Genomic DNA, 17,404 nt, shown 5'->3' on the forward strand with positions numbered 1-17,404 from the left:
GTGCCCCGCACTCCCGCCTCGCCGGCCCGGCGCTGCCCCCTCCGCCCGGTGCCCCTCGCTCCCGCCCCGCAGCCCCTGCTGACCCGGTCCCCCTCCCCGGTGCCCTTCGCTCCCGGCCTGGCCCGGCCCAGCCCTGCCCCCGTGCGAGCAGGCACCACTGAGCGCTGAGGTTTGGGTCCGGGATGTGAACGCCCAAGGGAGGCCACGAGAAGCACATCCCGGGCCCCTCCCCGGGAAATCTGAGGTCCCAGATTTGGTCCTAGGAGCGCCCAGCAAAGGGGCTTCCTGGCTCCCACGGGGCAGGACTTGTCCCCTCCTGCATAGCTGGGTGTGGGGCCAGGGGGGCAGCTGGGTGTGGGGCCGGGGTTCCTGCAGCTGGGTGTGGGGCAGGGGGGCAGCTGGGTGTGGGGCCGGGGTTCCCGCAGCTGGGTGTGGGGCCGGGGTTCCTGCAGCTGGGTGTGGGGCAGGGGGGCAGCTGGGTGTGGGGCCAGGGTTCCTGCAGCTGGGTGTGGGGCCGGGGTTCCTGCAGCTGGGTGTGGGGCAGGGGGGCAGCTGGGTGTGGGGCCAGGGTTCCTGCAGCTGGGTGTGGGGCCGGGGTTCCCGCAGCCGGGTGTGGGGCCGGGGTTCCCGCAGCTGGGTGTGGGGCGGGGGCATTTCTGCACTGGTTGTGGGGGGGAGGCAGATTTCGGAAGCGGCGCAGGGGGAGGAGGCCTTGTCCCTCCCAAGCTGGGCAGGGTGCTCCCAGCAGCGGGGGCGGGGGTCTCGGACTACCCCCCACCGCTTGGGGCCTCCGGCGGTGCAGCCAGCTCTGCCTCCAAAGCCCAGCAGCGAGGGGCGATCCCGCCCCCTTGAGCAGCTTAACCCCCTCTCCTGGGGGGCAGGACCCCGCAGTTATGGCACCGGGACGTTTCATCTGAAGACACGAAACTGACCAATTGGCCTATGGCCCTGCCATTGGGCATCACGGGCCGTGAATTCGGCAGGACCCGACCAGTGTCCCTCTTACAGGGCCCCCAGGCCGGTCAGACCCTGGGGGCTCCGCAGTCTGGGTCCAGCCCCCTCCCCCTCCGTGCGATGGGTAGGTGCCCTGGCGGAAATCCTCTCAGGTGCATTATCCCGGGGGGGGGGGGGGGGTGTCCCAGCTGGCGGGTGACTGCAGCTCACCACATCCTGCCACCCAGCAGGGCAGGAAGCCGGGGGGTGGGAGGGATCTCCGAGCGCGAGGGGGTCGTATAACTTAACACAGCACAGGCAGGCAGATGGAGGGAAACTGAGGCACGAGGAGGTGGCAAGTCAGTGACAGAAGTGGGAAAAGATCCCAGACTGCTCTGTGCTAACCCACTAGACCCCCCTCCCCCCCCGCTTGACCCAGGGCTAGAGCCTGGCTCGGCTTTGCCTCTAAGCACTCCCGCCACGGGGTCTGGCCAGATGTGCTGGCGGAGCACGGAGCCGTTCTCACAGTGACCTGGGATCCCTGCCTCCTGGCGCCGACAGCCCTGGGCCCCAGCCACTGGGCCACGCAGACCTGCCCTCACCTGCCCGGAGCAGCTGCTGGCGAGGACTGGAACAGCAGACTCCCGGAGCAGATCCCGCTGTCTCCCTTCTTGCCTGCCCTGGGGCCCTCCCTGGCGTGGCGGTGGCAGGAATGGCTCCCATGCCTCCCAGCCGGGGACTGGGGCAACTTCTTGGCAGGAGAGGATAAAAGACCTACTCTCGCTGCTGGCGGAGGGAGCGCTCCCGTAGCGCCGGCCGGAGCCTGCGGAATGTGTGGGGGGCGGGGAGTCAGGCCATTCACAAAGGGCTCGGGGAGGAGGTGATGGTGAATACCCCCAGCCCCCACCCGACGGCTGCTCATATTGCGGTTTGTCACCTGGAGCAACAGGAAACCATCAGTGACAAACAGACGAGATAAACGCCACCAGCAGCGCGTCTCACACGTCCCGGGGGAGGGGCAACAGGCGGGGGGGTCCCGCCGGATTACACCCTGGCTGGGAGGCTTGGGACCTGGAGGGCGCCCTCTTCTGGGCAAAAGGGGCCTGCGGCTGCCCCCCGCAGCTCGCCAGTGGCCCCAGAGCTGATGGGCGAGGGGGCTGGGCAGAGGGTGATGGCCGCCAGTGGGGCGGGACGAGGTCTGCGGGGCACTTGGGGGGCAGACTGGGGGGAGGTGCCCCCAGCTGCCCAGGCTCCTCTCCTCCCTCTGCAGAACTTCACCAAGGCGGGCGAGTCGGATGCCGCGCGCTGCTCCACGCCGGACAAGCTGGCCCGTCGGGGCTGTGCCCTGGAGGACGTGGTCACACCCCAGAGCCAGCAGCAGGTCCTGGAGGACGCGCCCCTGAGCGACCGTGCTGAGCAGGAGCCGGTGACCCAGCTGGCCCCCCAGAGGATTGCCCTGTGGCTCCGACCCGGTGGGTCCCGCTGGGGCTTGGACTTGGCAGGGGGAAGCTGGTGGTGGGGCCCAGGCCCCATGTCAGGCTGGGCCTCAGTGTAGTGCTGGGAACCCCCTGGGAAGCTCCATCTTCTGCCTCCTGAATCCCGTGCCTGGCCCACCCGAGCCGACATGCCCGCGTGGACTCACAGGTCAGCTGGTGCCCAGGCCCGGCCACTGGCAAGATGCCAGTCAGATGCAGAGCCCCTCAGCCCCCCGAGGCCATGAGGTGCTGCCGAGGGACGATGGGGAGATAGCGGAGAGACGGGGTTGTGTGGAGGGGGCAGGGCACTGGATGAGCTACCAGGAGGTGGGTGGATGCAGGGGTGGGGGATGGATGGAGAAGTGAGGGATGGGGAGAGGGGAAGAGGTGGGGGATGGATGGGGTGGGAGCTGGGGGTGGGCGATGGACGAGGGGCGGTAGGGAGCAGGAGGGGAGAGGTGGGGAATGGGCAGGTAGCTGGATGGAGTGGTGGGGGATGGATGGAGCAATGGGGGGGGAACAATGGGGGATAGGGATGGGGGATGGGTAGGTAGATATAGGGGTGCAGTGGAGGATGGGCAAGTAGCTGAAGGCAGGGGTGAGGGCTGGAAGAAGGGTCTCCCCCCAAGATCCCAGCCTTGCAGCCTGTTCTCTTGCTGAGCCGGGTCCTTGGCTCCCCCCACAGGAGAGCAGAGCAGCTTCTCGGTGCGGTTCAAGCGGGCTGAGGGCTACCCTGTGGACCTGTACTACCTCATGGACCTGTCCTACTCCATGAAGGACGATCTGGAGAACATCAAGAAGCTCGGCAGCGACCTGCTGGCTGCACTCAGGAACGTCACCAAGTCTGTGAAGATTGGTAGGAAGCGGTGCCCGCCGCAGGGCCACGCCCCCCGTGCCCCGAGATCCCGCTGCTCTCCACACCTTATGGGGTGATGCTCTCCCCTTCTCACTCTTTGCTCCCCCCATGGAGTGTGGATGGAAGCCACAAGCTGTGGAACCTGGCCCCACAGCCAGAGCCCTGTGGGGCTGGAGGCAGCAGTGGGTGAAGGTGGGGCAGGGTGGGGGATGGAGGGTTTAGTGGTCAGAGCAGAGTGCTCCTGGGTTCTGTATCTTACCCCAGGAGGAGGAGGGCTTGGGGGGCATAGAGTCCATCTGTGGGGCAGCCCTTGACTCCATTGCTGCCTCTGCCCTGTCAGGTTTTGGCTCCTTCGTGGACAAGATGGTCCTGCCGTACGTCAGCACGGTGCCTGCCAAGCTGCGGAACCCCTGCCCTGACCGCTACGAGCAGTGCGACTCGCCCGTCAGCTTCCGCCACGTGCTGCAGCTCACCGACAACGCCAGCGAGTTCGAGAGCCACGTGAGCCGGGTGCGCATCTCCGGCAACCTGGACTCACCCGAGGGCGGCTTTGATGCCATCATGCAGGTGGCCGTGTGTGAGGTGAGCCGGGGGATGCCGGTCGGAGGCGTGTGCTGGGGCAGGGGAGTTTGGGCATTTCCTGCCTTTTCATTAGCTCCCAGTATGCTAACAGCTGTTGGAGTGCACAAGTGTGCAAAGGGGTGTGTGCATTACATGGGTGTACACGTGTGCACATGGGCGTGAGCACTCGTGATTGGTGCTGTGTGTGTGATGTGACTGCACACGGGGACCGGTGCATGCATAAGAATGTGCATTGCTAGGGGGGTGATGTGAGCACACGCACACGCATGTGCCCAGGGGGCTGTAAATGCAGGGGCATGAGTGGGTGTGTGCAGGGACTGGTGAGCAGCCACGTACCTGCTCACCCCACCCCCCACCTTCCCAGGAGCAGATTGGCTGGCGGAAAGTGACGCGCCTGCTGGTCTTCACGTCAGACGACGTCTTCCACACAGCGGGGGATGGCAAATTGGGTGGCATCTACCTCCCCAATGACAGCAAGTGCCACCTCGATGCCAGCGGCCTCTACAACACAAGCCACCTCTACGTAGGTCCCCCCCCCCCCCGGATGGCCCCTGGGCGATGGCCCCTGGGCGATGGCTATGCCCTGTCCGAGAGAGGGTGCAGCCTGCATGCCAGGGTTCCCAGGCACCCAGAGCCGGCCCCAGGCTGCCGCTGCAGCCTCCCCCATGACGACTGTAGCGGGACCGGTCCCTCCTGGGGCCCACAGGCCAGGACTCTTACTGAGTGACCTTAGCCTTTGGGCAGCTGCTCCCTCCCCACACCTGGCTTCTCAGCTGTGACAGCCTTGCCAGGGACCCCCCTTGTAGGCAGGGATTTGATTTTACCTGCTGCTTGCACTTCTCCTCGCTGGCGTCCAGGGTGTCATTTCAGACCAGGTCTCCACTGTGCTAAGGTCCTTTTGAACTAATACCCTGCCCTCCAGCCCGCTTGCAGCTCCTCTGAGCTTGGGGGGCTCGTATGCTGCCTCTCTGCTCCGCTATCCACGACATTAGTGCACATAGTGACATACTGGACCCTGGCATGACGCCCTTAGCTCTGCCCTTTGTTTGACGTGACCCATCTGTAGCTACTTGCTGAGGCTGGGTTTTCGATCATCGGTGCCCTGGCCCTATAGTCATTTAATGGAAGTTGCCAGCTCCTGCGTTGCTTATGAGAAGTTCATGTGGGCAGTGCCGACTCAAGCCAGGCAGTGGGCGTGCGACGAATGCACGGCCCGGCACACCGAGCACCTTAAAGCTGCAATTGGGCGTGCAGCACCTGAGAATAGCTCTAAGGGGCGGCCCCGGGCGTGCGGCACCTGATGGCGGCTCTAAGGGGCACAGCACGGCGCCCCCCATAGGTTGGCGCCCCGGGCAGCGGCCAGGCTAGCCCCCCCAGTCCGGCCCTGCACGTGAAATGGGGCGAGAAGCCATATGAAAGCCAAGCTACAGCACAGGCAGCGTCCCTGATGCATTTATTCTTCTCCAACCCGCTGGGGCCTCAGCTGACCCCCACGACCCCCAGAGCTAATTGCTAGGGCTTCTGAGGGTACGTCAGCTAGATCCTCGGGCTGCCCGACCCTGGGCTCTGGCATAGGTGCTGGGAGGGAGGAGACAGAGCCCGGACTCCTGGGTTCAACTCCTGCTTGGACACCTCCCTGTGCAGTGACAGGCAGGTGCGGCCTCTCTCTGCAGGATTACCCTTCGGTGGGGCACCTGGCCCAGGTGCTCTCAGACTCTAACATCCAGCCCATCTTTGCCGTCACCGGCTCCACGCTGCCCGTGTACCAGGTGAGCACGGGAGGGGTGGGCAGAGCTGGGGGTGGGGAGTTTGTTCACTCACTGACCCAGCCTCTGCCCCCGGCAGGAGCTGAGCAAGTTGATCCCCAAGTCGGTGGTGGGGGAGCTGAAGGAGGATTCCAGCAATGTGGTGCAGCTCATCTCTGATGCCTACAATGTGAGCAATGGGGGGGGAGGGTGATGGGGGTGAGTGATGGGTGTGTGGGGGGGATGTGATAGGTGTGTGTGGTGAGCGACGGTGGTGTGGGGGGATGTGATTGGTGTGTGTGTGTGTCATGGGGGCGTGAGCAACGAGGGTGTGTGATGGGGTATGGGGGGATGTGATGGGTGTGTGGGGGGGATGTGATAGGTGTGTGTGGTGAGCGACAGTGGTGTGGGGGGATGTGATTGGTGTGTGTGTGTCATGGGGGCGTGAGCGACGAGGGTGTGTGATGGGGTATGGGGGGATGTGATGGGGGTGAGTGATGGGTGTGTGGGGGGATGTGATAGGTGTGTGTGGTGAGCGACGGTGGTGGGGGGGGATGTGATAGGTGTGTGTGGTGAGCGACGGTGGTGTGGGGGGATGTGATTGGTGTGTGTGTGTCATGGGGGCGTGAGCGACGAGGGTGTGTGATGGGGTATGGGGGGATGTGATGGGGGTGAGTGATGGGTGTGTGGGGGGATGTGATAGGTGTGTGTGGTGAGCGACGGTGGTGTGGGGGAATGTGATAGGTGTGTGTGGTGAGCGACGGTGGTGTGGGGGGATGTGATTGGTGTGTGTGTGTCATGGGGGCGTGAGTGACGAGGGTGTGTGATGGGGTATGGGGGGATGTGATGGGGGTGAGTGATGGGTGTGTGGGGGGGATGTGATAGGTGTGTGTGGTGAGCGATGGTGGTGTGGGGGGATGTGATTGGTGTGTGTGTGTCATGGGGGCGTGAGCGACGAGGGTGTGTGATGGGGTATGGGGGGATGTGATGGGGGTGAGTGATGGGTGTGTGGGGGGGATGTGATAGGTGTGTGTGGTGAGCGACGGTGGTGTGGGGGGATGTGATAGGTGTGTGTGGTGAGCGACGGTGGTGTGGGGGGATGTGATTGGTGTGTGTGTGTCATGGGGGCGTGAGCGACGAGGGTGTGTGATGGGGTATGGGGGGATGTGATGGGGGTGAGTGATGGGTGTGTGGGGGGATGTGATAGGTGTGTGTGGTGAGCGACGGTGGTGGGGGGGGATGTGATAGGTGTGTGTGGTGAGCGACGGTGGTGTGGGGGGATGTGATTGGTGTGTGTGTGTCATGGGGGCGTGAGCGACGAGGGTGTGTGATGGGGTATGGGGGGATGTGATGGGGGTGAGTGATGGGTGTGTGGGGGGATGTGATAGGTGTGTGTGGTGAGCGACGGTGGTGTGGGGGAATGTGATAGGTGTGTGTGGTGAGCGACGGTGGTGTGGGGGGATGTGATTGGTGTGTGTGTGTCATGGGGGCGTGAGTGATGAGGGTGTGTGATGGGGTATGGGGGGATGTGATGGGGGTGTGGGGGGGATGTGATAGGTGTGTGTGGTGAGCGACGGTGGTGGGGGGGGATGTGATAGGTGTGTGTGGTGAGCGATGGTGGTGTGGGGGGATGTGATTGGTGTGTGTGTGTCATGGGGGCGTGAGCGACGAGGGTGTGTGATGGGGTATGGGGGGATGTGATGGGGGTGAGTGATGGTGTGTGGGGGGGATGTGATAGGTGTGTGTGGTGAGCGACGGTGGTGTGGGGGGATGTGATAGGTGTGTGTGGTGAGCGACGGTGGTGTGGGGGGATGTGATTGGTGTGTGTGTGTCATGGGGGCGTGAGCGACGAGGGTGTGTGATGGGGTATGGGGGGATGTGATGGGGTGAGTGATGGGTGTGTGGGGGGGATGTGATAGGTGTGTGTGGTGAGCGACGGTGGTGTGGGGGGATGTGATAGGTGTGTGTGGTGAGCGACGGTGGTGTGGGGGGATGTGATAGGTGTGTGTGGTGAGCGACGGTGGTGGGGGGGGATGTGATAGGTGTGTGTGGTGAGCGACGGTGGTGGGGGGGGATGTGATAGGTGTGTGTGGTGAGCGACGGTGGTGTGGGGGGATGTGATTGGTGTGTGTGTGTCATGGGGGCGTGAGCGACGAGGGTGTGTGATGGGTTAGGGGGGGATGTAATGGGGGTGTGAGTGATGGGGGTGGGTGTGTGTGATGGGGTGTGACTTTGGGTTTCCAGGGATCCTTGCAGGTCTCCTCCCACCCAGCACATCCTTTCAGGGCTCCCTTCCGGCCTGGGCCCCCGTGCGTGGGCTCCATGGCACTCGTGAGTGAGGTGGTGGGCCTGGGGGGTTGTGGCCTAGTGGCCGGAGCAGAGGGTCTGGGAGCCAGGGCGGGCGGAGGGCTGGCTACCCAGCTGGCTGAGGGCCTGCAAAGGCTGGGGGGTGGCAGGAGTGGGCGTGCGGCTGCTGGAGCTGGAGAGGCAGGCGGGTGAGTGAAGGAGGGTCCCTGTGCCCCTCTCCGCAGAGCCTGTCCTCCACCGTGAACCTGGAGAACTCCCAGCTGCCCCCCGGCGTGAGCGTGGACTACGAGTCGCACTGTGGGGGCGTCTCCCGCCCCCTCGGGGGCCAAGCCAGGGGCTGCTCTGACGTCCGCATCAACCAGCTGGTGAGCCCCCCTACAGCATACACTGAGCCCTGGGGCCCTGGGGATCCCCTGCTGAGCCCCCACAGCCTGGCCCCACCCCGGGGGTTGGGAGGGCAACCCGGCTAGTCTGTCCTTGGGCTAGTTCCGGGCAGTATTAGACAGGCGGAGGCATGGGGGAAGGGGCAGGCCAGCTGAGGGCTGGGGCCTTCGGAGTCCAGTGAGGGGGGGAGTGATGGGGGGCCTGGTCAAGGTGGGGGGAAGGGAAGGCTAGCTCAGTGCGGGGAGGGAATCCCAGTAAGGGGTGGAAGGTGGCTGGTGGGGTGGGGGGGCTGTGGATCCCTGTGAGGGGAAGGAGCCCAGTGAGAGGAGGGAGAGGATGGCTCCATGGGAAGGTCTGAGGAGCCTGGTGAGGGGAGGGAGCGGCCGGCTCCATGGGGGGGGCTGGGGAGCCTGGTGAGTGGTGGTGGGGAGAGTGACTGGGGAGGCGAGGGAGCGGCCGGCTCCATGGGGAGGGCTGGGGAGTGGTGGTGGGGGGAGTGACTGGGCAGCCTGGGGAGGGGAGGGAGTAGCCGGCTCCATGGGGAGGGCTGGGGAGCCTGGGGAGTGGTGGTGGGGGTGGCTGGGGGGGCTGGGGGGGAGGGAGCGGCCGGCTCCATGGGGAGGGCTGGGGAGCCTGGGGAGTGGTGGTGGGGGTGGCTGGGGGGGCTGGGGGGGAGGGAGCGGCTGGGTCCATGGGGAGCCTGGGGAGTGGTGGTGGGGGTGGCTGGGGGGGCTGGAGGGGGAGGGAGCGGCCGGCTCCATGGGGAGGGCTGGGGAGTGGTGGTGGGGGTGGCTGGGGGGGGGAGGGAGCGGCTGGCTCCATGGGGAGGGCTGGGGAGTGGTGGTGGGGGTGGCTGGCGGAGCTGGGGGGGAGGGAGCGGCCGGCTCCATGGGGAGGGCTGGGGAGTGGTGGTGGGGACGGCTGGGGGGGCTGGAGGGGGAGGGAGCGGCCGGCTCCATGGGGGGGGCTGGGGAGCCTGGTGAGTGGTGGTGGGGAGAGTGACTGGGGAGGCGAGGGAGCGGCCGGCTCCATGGGGAGGGCTGGGGAGTGGTGGTGGGGGGAGTGACTGGGCAGCCTGGGGAGGGGAGGGAGTAGCCGGCTCCATGGGGAGGGCTGGGGAGTGGTGGTGGGGGGAGTGACTGGGCAGCCTGGGGAGGGGAGGGAGTAGCCGGCTCCATGGGGAGGGCTGGGGAGCCTGGGGAGTGGTGGTGGGGGTGGCTGGGGGGGCTGGGGGGGAGGGAGCGGCCGGCTCCATGGGGAGGGCTGGGGAGCCTGGGGAGTGGTGGTGGGGGTGGCTGGGGGGGCTGGGGGGGAGGGAGCGGCTGGGTCCATGGGGAGCCTGGGGAGTGGTGGTGGGGGTGGCTGGGGGGGCTGGAGGGGGAGGGAGCGGCCGGCTCCATGGGGAGGGCTGGGGAGTGGTGGTGGGGGTGGCTGGGGGGGGGAGGGAGTGGCTGGCTCCATGGGGAGGGCTGGGGAGTGGTGGTGGGGGTAGCTGGCGGAGCTGGGGGGGAGGGAGCGGCCGGCTCCATGGGGAGGGCTGGGGAGTGGTGGTGGGGGTGGCTGGCAGGGCTGGGGGGGGGAGGGAGCGGCCGGCTCCATGGGGGGGGCTGGGGAGCCTGGGGAGTGGTGGTGGGGGGAGTGACTGGGCAGCCTGGGGAGGGGAGGGAGTAGCCGGCTCCATGGGGAGGGCTGGGGAGTGGTGGTGGGGGTGGCTGGCGCGGCTGGGGGGGGAGGGAGCGGCTGGCTCCATGGGGAGCCTGGGGAGTGGTGGTGGGGGCGGCTGGGGGGGGAGGGAGCGGCTGGCTCCATGGGGAGCCTGGGGAGTGGTGGTGGGGGTGGCTGGCGGGGCTGGGGGGGGAGGGAGCGGCTGGGTCCATGGGGAGCCTGGGGAGTGGTGGTGGGGGCGGCTGGGGGGGCTGGAGGGGGAGGGAGCGGCCGGCTCCATGGGGGGGGCTGGGGAGCCTGGTGAGTGGTGGTGGGGAGAGTGACTAGGGAGCCTGGGGAGTGGTGGTGGGGGCGGCTGGGGGGGCTGGGGGGGAGGGAGCGGCTGGCTCCATGGGGAGGGCTGGGGAGTGGTGGTGGGGGCGGCTGGGGGGCTGGGGGGGAGGGAGCGGCCGGCTCCATGGGGGGGGGCTGGGGAGCCTGGTGAGTGGTGGTGGGGAGAGTGACTAGGGAGCCTGGGGAGTGGTGGTGGGGGCGGCTGGGGGGGCTGGGGGGGAGGGAGCGGCTGGCTCCATGGGGAGGGCTGGGGAGTGGTGGTGGGGGCGGCTGGGGGAGCTGGGGGGGAGGGAGCGGCCGGCTCCATGGGGAGGGCTGGGGAGTGGTGGTGGGGGCGGCTGGGGGAGCTGGGGGGGAGGGAGCGGCCGGCTCCATGGGGAGCCTGGGGAGTGGTGGTGGGGGTGGCTGGGGGAGCTGGGGGGGAGGGAGCGGCCGGCTCCATGGGGAGGGCTGGGGAGTGGTGGTGGGGGCGGCTGGGGGAGCTGGGGGGGAGGGAGCGGCCGGCTCCATGGGGAGCCTGGGGAGTGGTGGTGGGGGTGGCTGGGGGAGCTGGGGGGGAGGGAGCGGCCGGCTCCATGGGGAGCCTGGGGAGTGGTGGTGGGGGCGGCTGGGGGGGGAGGGAGCGGCCGGCTCTGGGGTGCATGGGGCAGGGTCCTTGCTTTGCTCTGGGCCACAGGGCAGAGCGGAGGGGGGCTGGTGTCACCCCGGCCTGTGCCCGTCTCCCCAGGTGAATTTCACGGTGCGGGTGAGGGCCGACGCCTGCCTCCAGGGACAGCACAACTTCACCCTGCGGGTGCTGGGCGTCGGCGAGGTGGTGCAGGTGGAGCTGCGGACACTGTGCGACTGCCCCTGCGGCCCGCCCGAGCCCCACGCCCCTCACTGCAGCAGGGGCCACGGCAACCTCACCTGCGGGGTCTGCAAGTAAAGCCCTGCCCAGACACTGGGGGGGAGGCCAGTGGGCAGACGGGGCAGAGGGACGGGGGGCAGAGAGGTGGGGGGCAGTAGGAAGGGAGGCAGACTGGGGCAGAGGGACGGGGGGCAGAGAGGTGGGGGGCAGTAGGACGGGAGGCAGACGGGGCAGAGGGACGGGGGGCAGAGAGGTGGGGGGCAGTAGGAAGGGAGGCAGACTGGGGCAGAGGGACGGGGGCAGAGAGGTGGGGGGCAGTAGGAAGGGAGGCAGACGGGGCAGAGGGACGGGGGGCAGAGAGGTGGGGGGCAGTAGGACGGGAGGCAGACGGGGCAGAGGGACGGGGGGCAGAGAGGTGGGAGGCAGACGGGGCAGAGGGACGGGGGCAGAGAGGTGGGGGGCAGTAGGAAGGGAGGCAGACGGGGCAGAGGGACGGGGGCAGAGAGGTGGGGGGCAGTAGGAAGGGAGGCAGACGGGGGCAGAGGGACGGGGGGCAGAGAGGTGGGGGGCAGTAGGAAGGGAGGCGGACGGGGGCAGAGAGGTGGGGGGCAGTAGGAAGGGAGGCAGACGGGGCAGAGGGATAGGGGGGTAGAGAGGTGGGGGGCAGTAGGAAGGGAGGCAGACGGGGCAGAGGGACGGGGGGGTAGAGAGGTGGGGGGCAGTAGGAAGGGAGGCAGACGGGGCAGAGGGACGGGGGGGCAGAGAGCTGCAGGCCAGTAGGACGGGAGGCAGACGGGGCAGAGGGACGGGGGGGCAGAGAGCTGCGGGGCAGTAGGACGGGAGGCAGACGGGGCAGAGGGACGGGGGGGCAGAGAGCTGCGGGGCAGTAGGACGGGAGGCAGACGGGGCAGAGGGACGGGGGGGTAGAGAGCTGCGGGGCGGTAGGACAGGGGGCAGACCAGGGCAGTGGTTTGGGGGGGCAGCTTTGCCTAGTGGGGAGCTGGGTTTCAGGGAGTTGGAGCCCCCCAGCTGAGTGGGGAGGGGCTTTTGGGGCATCCAAGAGGCGGGGACTGTGCACTTTGGGCAGCCTGGCCCCATGGCTGGGGGAGGGTAAGAACCCCCATTGCCCCGTTGCAGCTGCAGCCCTGGCCGCGTGGGCAAGCTGTGTGAGTGTGAGCGGACGGAGGCCACGGACCTGGAGGCGGGGTGCCGGGGCCGGAACGGCTCGGGCCCCGTGTGCAGCGGGAAGGGGCAGTGCGTGTGCGGGCAGTGCCAGTGCCACAGCAACGTGCGAGGGCTGCACTGCGAGTGCGACGACGCCAGCTGCGAGCGGCACGACGGGCGGCTCTGCGGAGGTGAGGGCCCCGTGGGGGGAGCGAGCCGGGGAGGGGCGCTCGCTCCGGCTCACACACCCTGCTCCTTCAGGCCGGGGCCAGTGCGTCTGCGGGACGTGCCGGTGCGAGGAGGGCTACACGGGCAGCTCCTGCGACTGCAGCCTGGAGACCAGCGCCTGCCTGCAGGGCGGAGTGATGTGCAGTGAGCACGGGCGCTGCGTCTGCAACAAGTGCCAGTGCGAGCCGGGCTACTTCGACAGCCTCTGCAGCCGGTGCCCAGGCTGCCGCACGCCCTGCGAGGAGCACCGGTGAGTGGGGGCAGGGGCCGGGCCGGGGGGGACGCAGCTCAGGACAGTGCGCGTGGGGGGACGGGCAGTGGATGGTGCCAGCTGGGGGGCTGTCTGCTCTGTAACGGAGTGCTGTGGGGGGCCTTGCTGGTGGCTGGGCTTGGGCAGGGGCTGTGGGTGACCCGCCCTGGCGGCTGTTTGCAGCACAGGACAGCGGATGAGTCACTAGGCAAGGGGCTCCCAACCGGTCCGACCAGTCGCCTCCCAGGGGGAGACACAAAGGGAGGAAGGCGGAGTGCAGCCCCTGGCTGGGGGGCAGGGCTGGGAGGGAGGCAGTTACTGTCAGGGAAGCGGGGGGGGGGGGGCTGGGATTGTAGGGCCCAGCCTCCCCCCATCTCAAGGGGGGGCCTGAGGCCTCCTGGCCCCAGTTCCTGGAACCAGATTCCATCTGCGCTGGGCTGTATCCTGGAGGAGCGATAAACCACCCTCCCTCCGTTCTACTGGCTGGGGGAGTCTGTTCGTGCCACTACGGGGACCCAAGGCGCCGTCACAGGGTGCACAGGGCAGGGCTGGAAGGGGGGAACCTCAGGAACCAGCTGAGTGCAGCCCCCTCTCTGGGAGCCCCGCAGGGACTGTGCCGACTGTCAGGCCTTCCAGACGGGGCCGCTGAGCCAGAACTGCAGCACCGCCTGCAACCACACAACGGTGACAGTGCTGCCCCCCTCCACCGTGGACCAGCACTGGTGCAAGGAGAAGACTGAGGATGGGCGGATCCTGATCTTCCAGATTGAGAGCACGGAGGGGAACATCGTCAAACTGAGGGTGAAAGCCAAGGACGGTGAGTACAAGTGGGGAGCCGGCTGGGGCTGGGGGGGGCTGTGCAAGCAGGGAGGGGGAGTTACCCCTCCAGCGGCTGCTGCTGGATCGCCCCAGAACCCTGAGATGTCCCAGCCGGGACTGGGGGGCGAGGGGGAGAAACATACACACAGCCAGGCCTGCGCCCTCCCTCCCTCCCGCAGCCGGGACTGGGGGGCGAGGGGGAGAAACATACACACAGCCAGGCCTGCGCCCTCCCTCCCTCCCGCAGCCGGGACTGGGGGGCGAGGGGGAGAAACATACACACAGCCAGGCCTGCGCCCTCCCTCCCTCCTGCAGCCGGGACTGGGGAGCGAGGGGGAGAAACATACACACAGCCAGGCCTGCGCCCTCCCTCCCTCCTGCAGCCGGGACTGGGGGGCGAGGGGGAGAAACATACACACAGCCAGGCCTGCGCCCTCCCTCCCTCCCGCAGCCGGGGCTGACCACACCTTGATGATCGTGCTGGGCGTGGTGCTGGGCATCGTGGTCCTCGGGCTGCTGCTCATCGTTGCCTACCGCGTCTCCGTGGAGCTCCTGGACCGGCGGGAGTACCTGCGCTTCGAGAAGGAGCGGGAGAGGGCCAAGGGGAACGAGGTCAGTCCCACCCCTGCCTGGCCGGGCAAGTGGGCTGGATCGGAGCCAGCGAACTCGCTCGTGCCGCAGCCATCCAGTCCCCGCTCCCAGGCTGCACTGGACGGCTCCCTGCCTCCTGCAGCCCATGTTCCCTCTGCTGCCTGCCCGAGCCCCTGCTGGCTCAGGCCAGTCTCCGCGCCAGGCCAGGGCCCCAGCAGGATCGGCTCTTCGTCCCCAGTGCAGAGCAGGGCAAGGACTCGGCCCAGGTCAGCAGGAACAGAGCCTGCAGGAACAGAGCCTGCTCCCCCAGCCTGCCCTTTGATTGCAAACCTCTCTGCCCTCGCAGGTCAACAACCCGCTGTACCAGAGCGCCACCACCACGGTCGTCAACCCCACGTACAACGAGGACTGAGCCGCTGTGGAGGGCTGCTCCAGTGCCAGCCCCAGTCCAGCAGCACGAGCCCCCAAACGCTGGGAGCCACCTCCTGTGAGGCAGCCCCGGCAGGGCCTCCCGTGGCCAGGAAGGTGCAGGCAGAGGGCCCGTTGCTTGAAGGACTCTCCACTCGCTGCCAGAGGCCCAGGATGGGGGTGATTGGCTGGGAGCCCCCCACTTGTCTCTGGGACTCTTCGTGCTTGAGTAGCCCCCCTCCCTCCCCCGCACGGCAAATGCCCTGCCCAGGGCCTGCTGCTTCTGCCCCCACTGCCCACAGGAAGAGCTCTGGACAGAGCCCAGCAGGGAGGGGCAAAGCCCTGCTCCAAGACACAACGGGGGCAGAGCAGAGGCAAGGGAAACGTGGCCCAAGCTCATGGCCAATCTGACATGGGGTCGTGGGCGGCCATGGGGTCTGAGCTCTCAGCAGCAGGTACAGCCCCTCCCGCCTGCCAGGGTCAGAGGCCCCAAGCTAGTAAAACCCCACGGTGAATCCGGAGCCTGAATTAACCTAGGGCCTTCTGTTGGGTCAGCAGGTCTGTCTCCTCCAGCACCCAGAGCTCTCAGATAGTCCCCCACCTGGTGGGCCTCCAGGAAGGGAACTGCCCCTAAGTGCAGGCCCCTCTTGCTGCTTTGCTGGGTGAATTCAGAGAGGAATAAAGGGCTTGGGCAACAGCCAGCTCGCCTCTTGCGCTGTTGTGTTGTGCACCGCTGGACAGGCTCCTGGCAAACATGGGCCAGGAAGACAGTGAAGGGGGTGAAATACAGAAATTTACTGGGAGGCATTTGGCCTAGGCCTGGAGTAGACCAAGCTTCTCCCTCCTACATCACTAAGCCCTTTCCACCAAAGCTCATGTTTTCCCACACAAAAAGGAAGGGGGGGGGGAGAGGGAGAGAGAGAGAGAGAGTGTGTGTGTGTGTGAGAAAGAGAGAGAGTAAAACGCTCTTCTACTTTAGCTTTCCCTTCTTGCCCCCCAGAAAAGAAGGGACGGAACCTGAGGAATCAGGACTCCTCCCCATGTTTTGGTGGAGAGATTTTCCATGAAATTGCACCATAAAAACACATTCAAACCCCAAGTCTTTTGTGATCCCCCTCTGCCCAGGCCTCTCGCTAATTATCTGTGAATGGGCTGAAGGAGGCGGGGCTCTCACTAGAGACCAATCTCAGAGAGGAAGCTGAGTTAGTCTGTAACTTTACCAGCAGTCCAGTGGCACCGTAGACACTAGCACGGTCTATAAATACACATAGCAGCATGAGCTTTCGTGGGCAAAACCCACTTCCGCAGATGAGCTGGAACGGAAAAAAAAAAGTCGGCTCAGCCGCTCGCACCCTTACCGCTCATGGGAACAAGGCAAGCAGCAGGCCTCTGCACTATGTTCACCTTCTGTGCTTTCAGGGGAGGAAGCTTGGGGCTACTCAACGGCTCCTGCCCCTGCTGTGAGCACCCCCTTCCCTCGAGCTCAGCCCTGGGAGCTCTAGGAACAGGAGCCTTCACGCTGGAAGCTCAAGGCTGTAGCCCACTGGCTCAAGGATAGTAGCAGACCAACTGAAACTCCTGGTACCTGGGTGTTGCTAATGGGGCCCTAGGGTTGAAATTAACAGGCATGGGATTGTTCCCAGCCCCAGAGAAGCCAAGATGGGGCGGGGGGAGCAGGAGCCATGTGGGGTTTGGTGATAAAGTCAGGGAGGAGGTTTTGTGCATTTCCTCATTTTGGCAGCTTCCCATGCTCAAAAGCGGAACCTCGTTGCCACCAGTGCTGCTTTCCTGACCCAATAAGTGCAAGCTCCCACGAGTCCAGCAGGGGTGGGGGTAACACAGCAGGAGAGCCAGGCCCGGGGGCAGCGGAAACCCCAGCAGCAGAGAGGGCAGGATGGGCCCCACAAGGCAGGGAGCTGGCAGCCAGAGAATACCACGGTCCTAGGTACAGCACTGATGGCCACATCCTGTTACCCTGATTTGCAAGCAGTGTAAGGAGGAAACTGCGATCTGGACAGTGCTCTAGACCAGTGCTCCCCCGAACCCAGGCCCATGCCAGACCCTGTCAATAACTAAGCAATGACACACCAACACACCAGAAAGCGTCTTCTAACCCCAAGCCACTCGGCACTCACACGCAAGGAGGGCTGGCATGCACCGCCAGCCAGCCTAGCTACTGTAGCCACCACGAAGGCCTGCCCCAAAGCCAAGTTCTGAGGGTTAATTAAAATTCACAGTTACCATGGTGACTGCAGATTTTTGAAAGAAGCTCTGGGCTTGCTGAAGCTTCGTGGCCCAGACTGTATCTGTTAGCTGTATTGTGGGAACCCCTAGGAACCCATCACGCTCCATTTTCTGACTAGCGACTGCAGGTACCCGGGCCTGACGTCCTGAATGCTTGCTCTGTGAAAGCAGGGGTCCTCTCCAGTGCCTCACGGCCAGGTTCCCAAAGATTGCTATTTCCTTTCTCATAAACCAGACTGCCTGCTACAGGCAGTGTTCCCTGTAAGCGGGGCATGTGTGCCGCCACTCTGGAGCAACTCCACTGCCGCCCAGCCAAGGAGCAGAGCTCCTCCAGCTAGGTTTTCTGTTTCTACTGGTGGTGCCCATTCGCACATGCCTTGGTGCGCTCACGTACACACACATTCCACACATGGATGGAAAAGATTAGAGGAAATATTGGCTACATGGCAATTTTTCTGCACTGCTGGTCAGACGAGGATCCAAGCATCTAGAGGGAACTGAGATAAGAAGCAGAGCAGAGTTTAGAAAAGAAAAACCACAAGTTTTATTTAAATACTCTAAATAGGTCACAAA

At 66.0% G+C, this 17,404-nt stretch overlaps 1 protein-coding gene across 2 annotated transcripts; it reads left to right on the forward strand.

Annotated features, from left to right (window-relative positions):
* Positions 1-1,255: 1,255 nt before the first annotated feature.
* ITGB7 (integrin subunit beta 7) lies at positions 1,256-17,311 on the forward strand. 2 transcript variants are annotated; one of them, XM_075915918.1, is made up of 13 exons: positions 1,262-2,405; positions 3,094-3,264; positions 3,605-3,846; positions 4,211-4,369; positions 5,520-5,615; positions 5,692-5,781; positions 8,123-8,263; positions 11,008-11,201; positions 12,265-12,482; positions 12,553-12,769; positions 13,378-13,586; positions 14,040-14,200; positions 14,526-14,736. In XM_075915918.1, exons 1-13 carry the CDS (start codon positions 2,078-2,080, stop codon positions 14,589-14,591), a joined length of 2,292 nt encoding a protein of 763 aa, XP_075772033.1. In that variant the 5' UTR covers positions 1,262-2,077; the 3' UTR covers positions 14,592-14,736. The 2 variants fall into 2 exon arrangements, with proteins under 2 accessions (XP_075772032.1, XP_075772033.1); XM_075915917.1 differs by lacking the exon at positions 14,040-14,200 and having other exon boundaries at positions 1,256-2,405; positions 14,526-17,311.
* Positions 17,312-17,404: the final 93 nt, after the last annotated feature.

Source organism: Pelodiscus sinensis, unplaced genomic scaffold (genome assembly GCF_049634645.1).
Source record: "Pelodiscus sinensis isolate JC-2024 unplaced genomic scaffold, ASM4963464v1 ctg94, whole genome shotgun sequence".
Lineage (NCBI taxonomy): Eukaryota > Metazoa > Chordata > Testudines > Trionychidae > Pelodiscus > Pelodiscus sinensis.

Excerpts from the sequence above, each read along its gene's own strand:
- ITGB7 (XM_075915917.1), top strand. The coding sequence starts at position 2,078 with ATGGGCGAGGGGGCTGGGCAGAGGGTGATGGCCGCCAGTGGGGCGGGA. Across the intron at positions 3,847-4,210 it reads TGCAGGTGGCCGTGTGTGAG|GAGCAGATTGGCTGGCGGAA; the intron begins GTGAGCCGGGGG and ends CCACCTTCCCAG. Across the intron at positions 5,782-8,122 it reads TCATCTCTGATGCCTACAAT|AGCCTGTCCTCCACCGTGAA; the intron begins GTGAGCAATGGG and ends CCCTCTCCGCAG.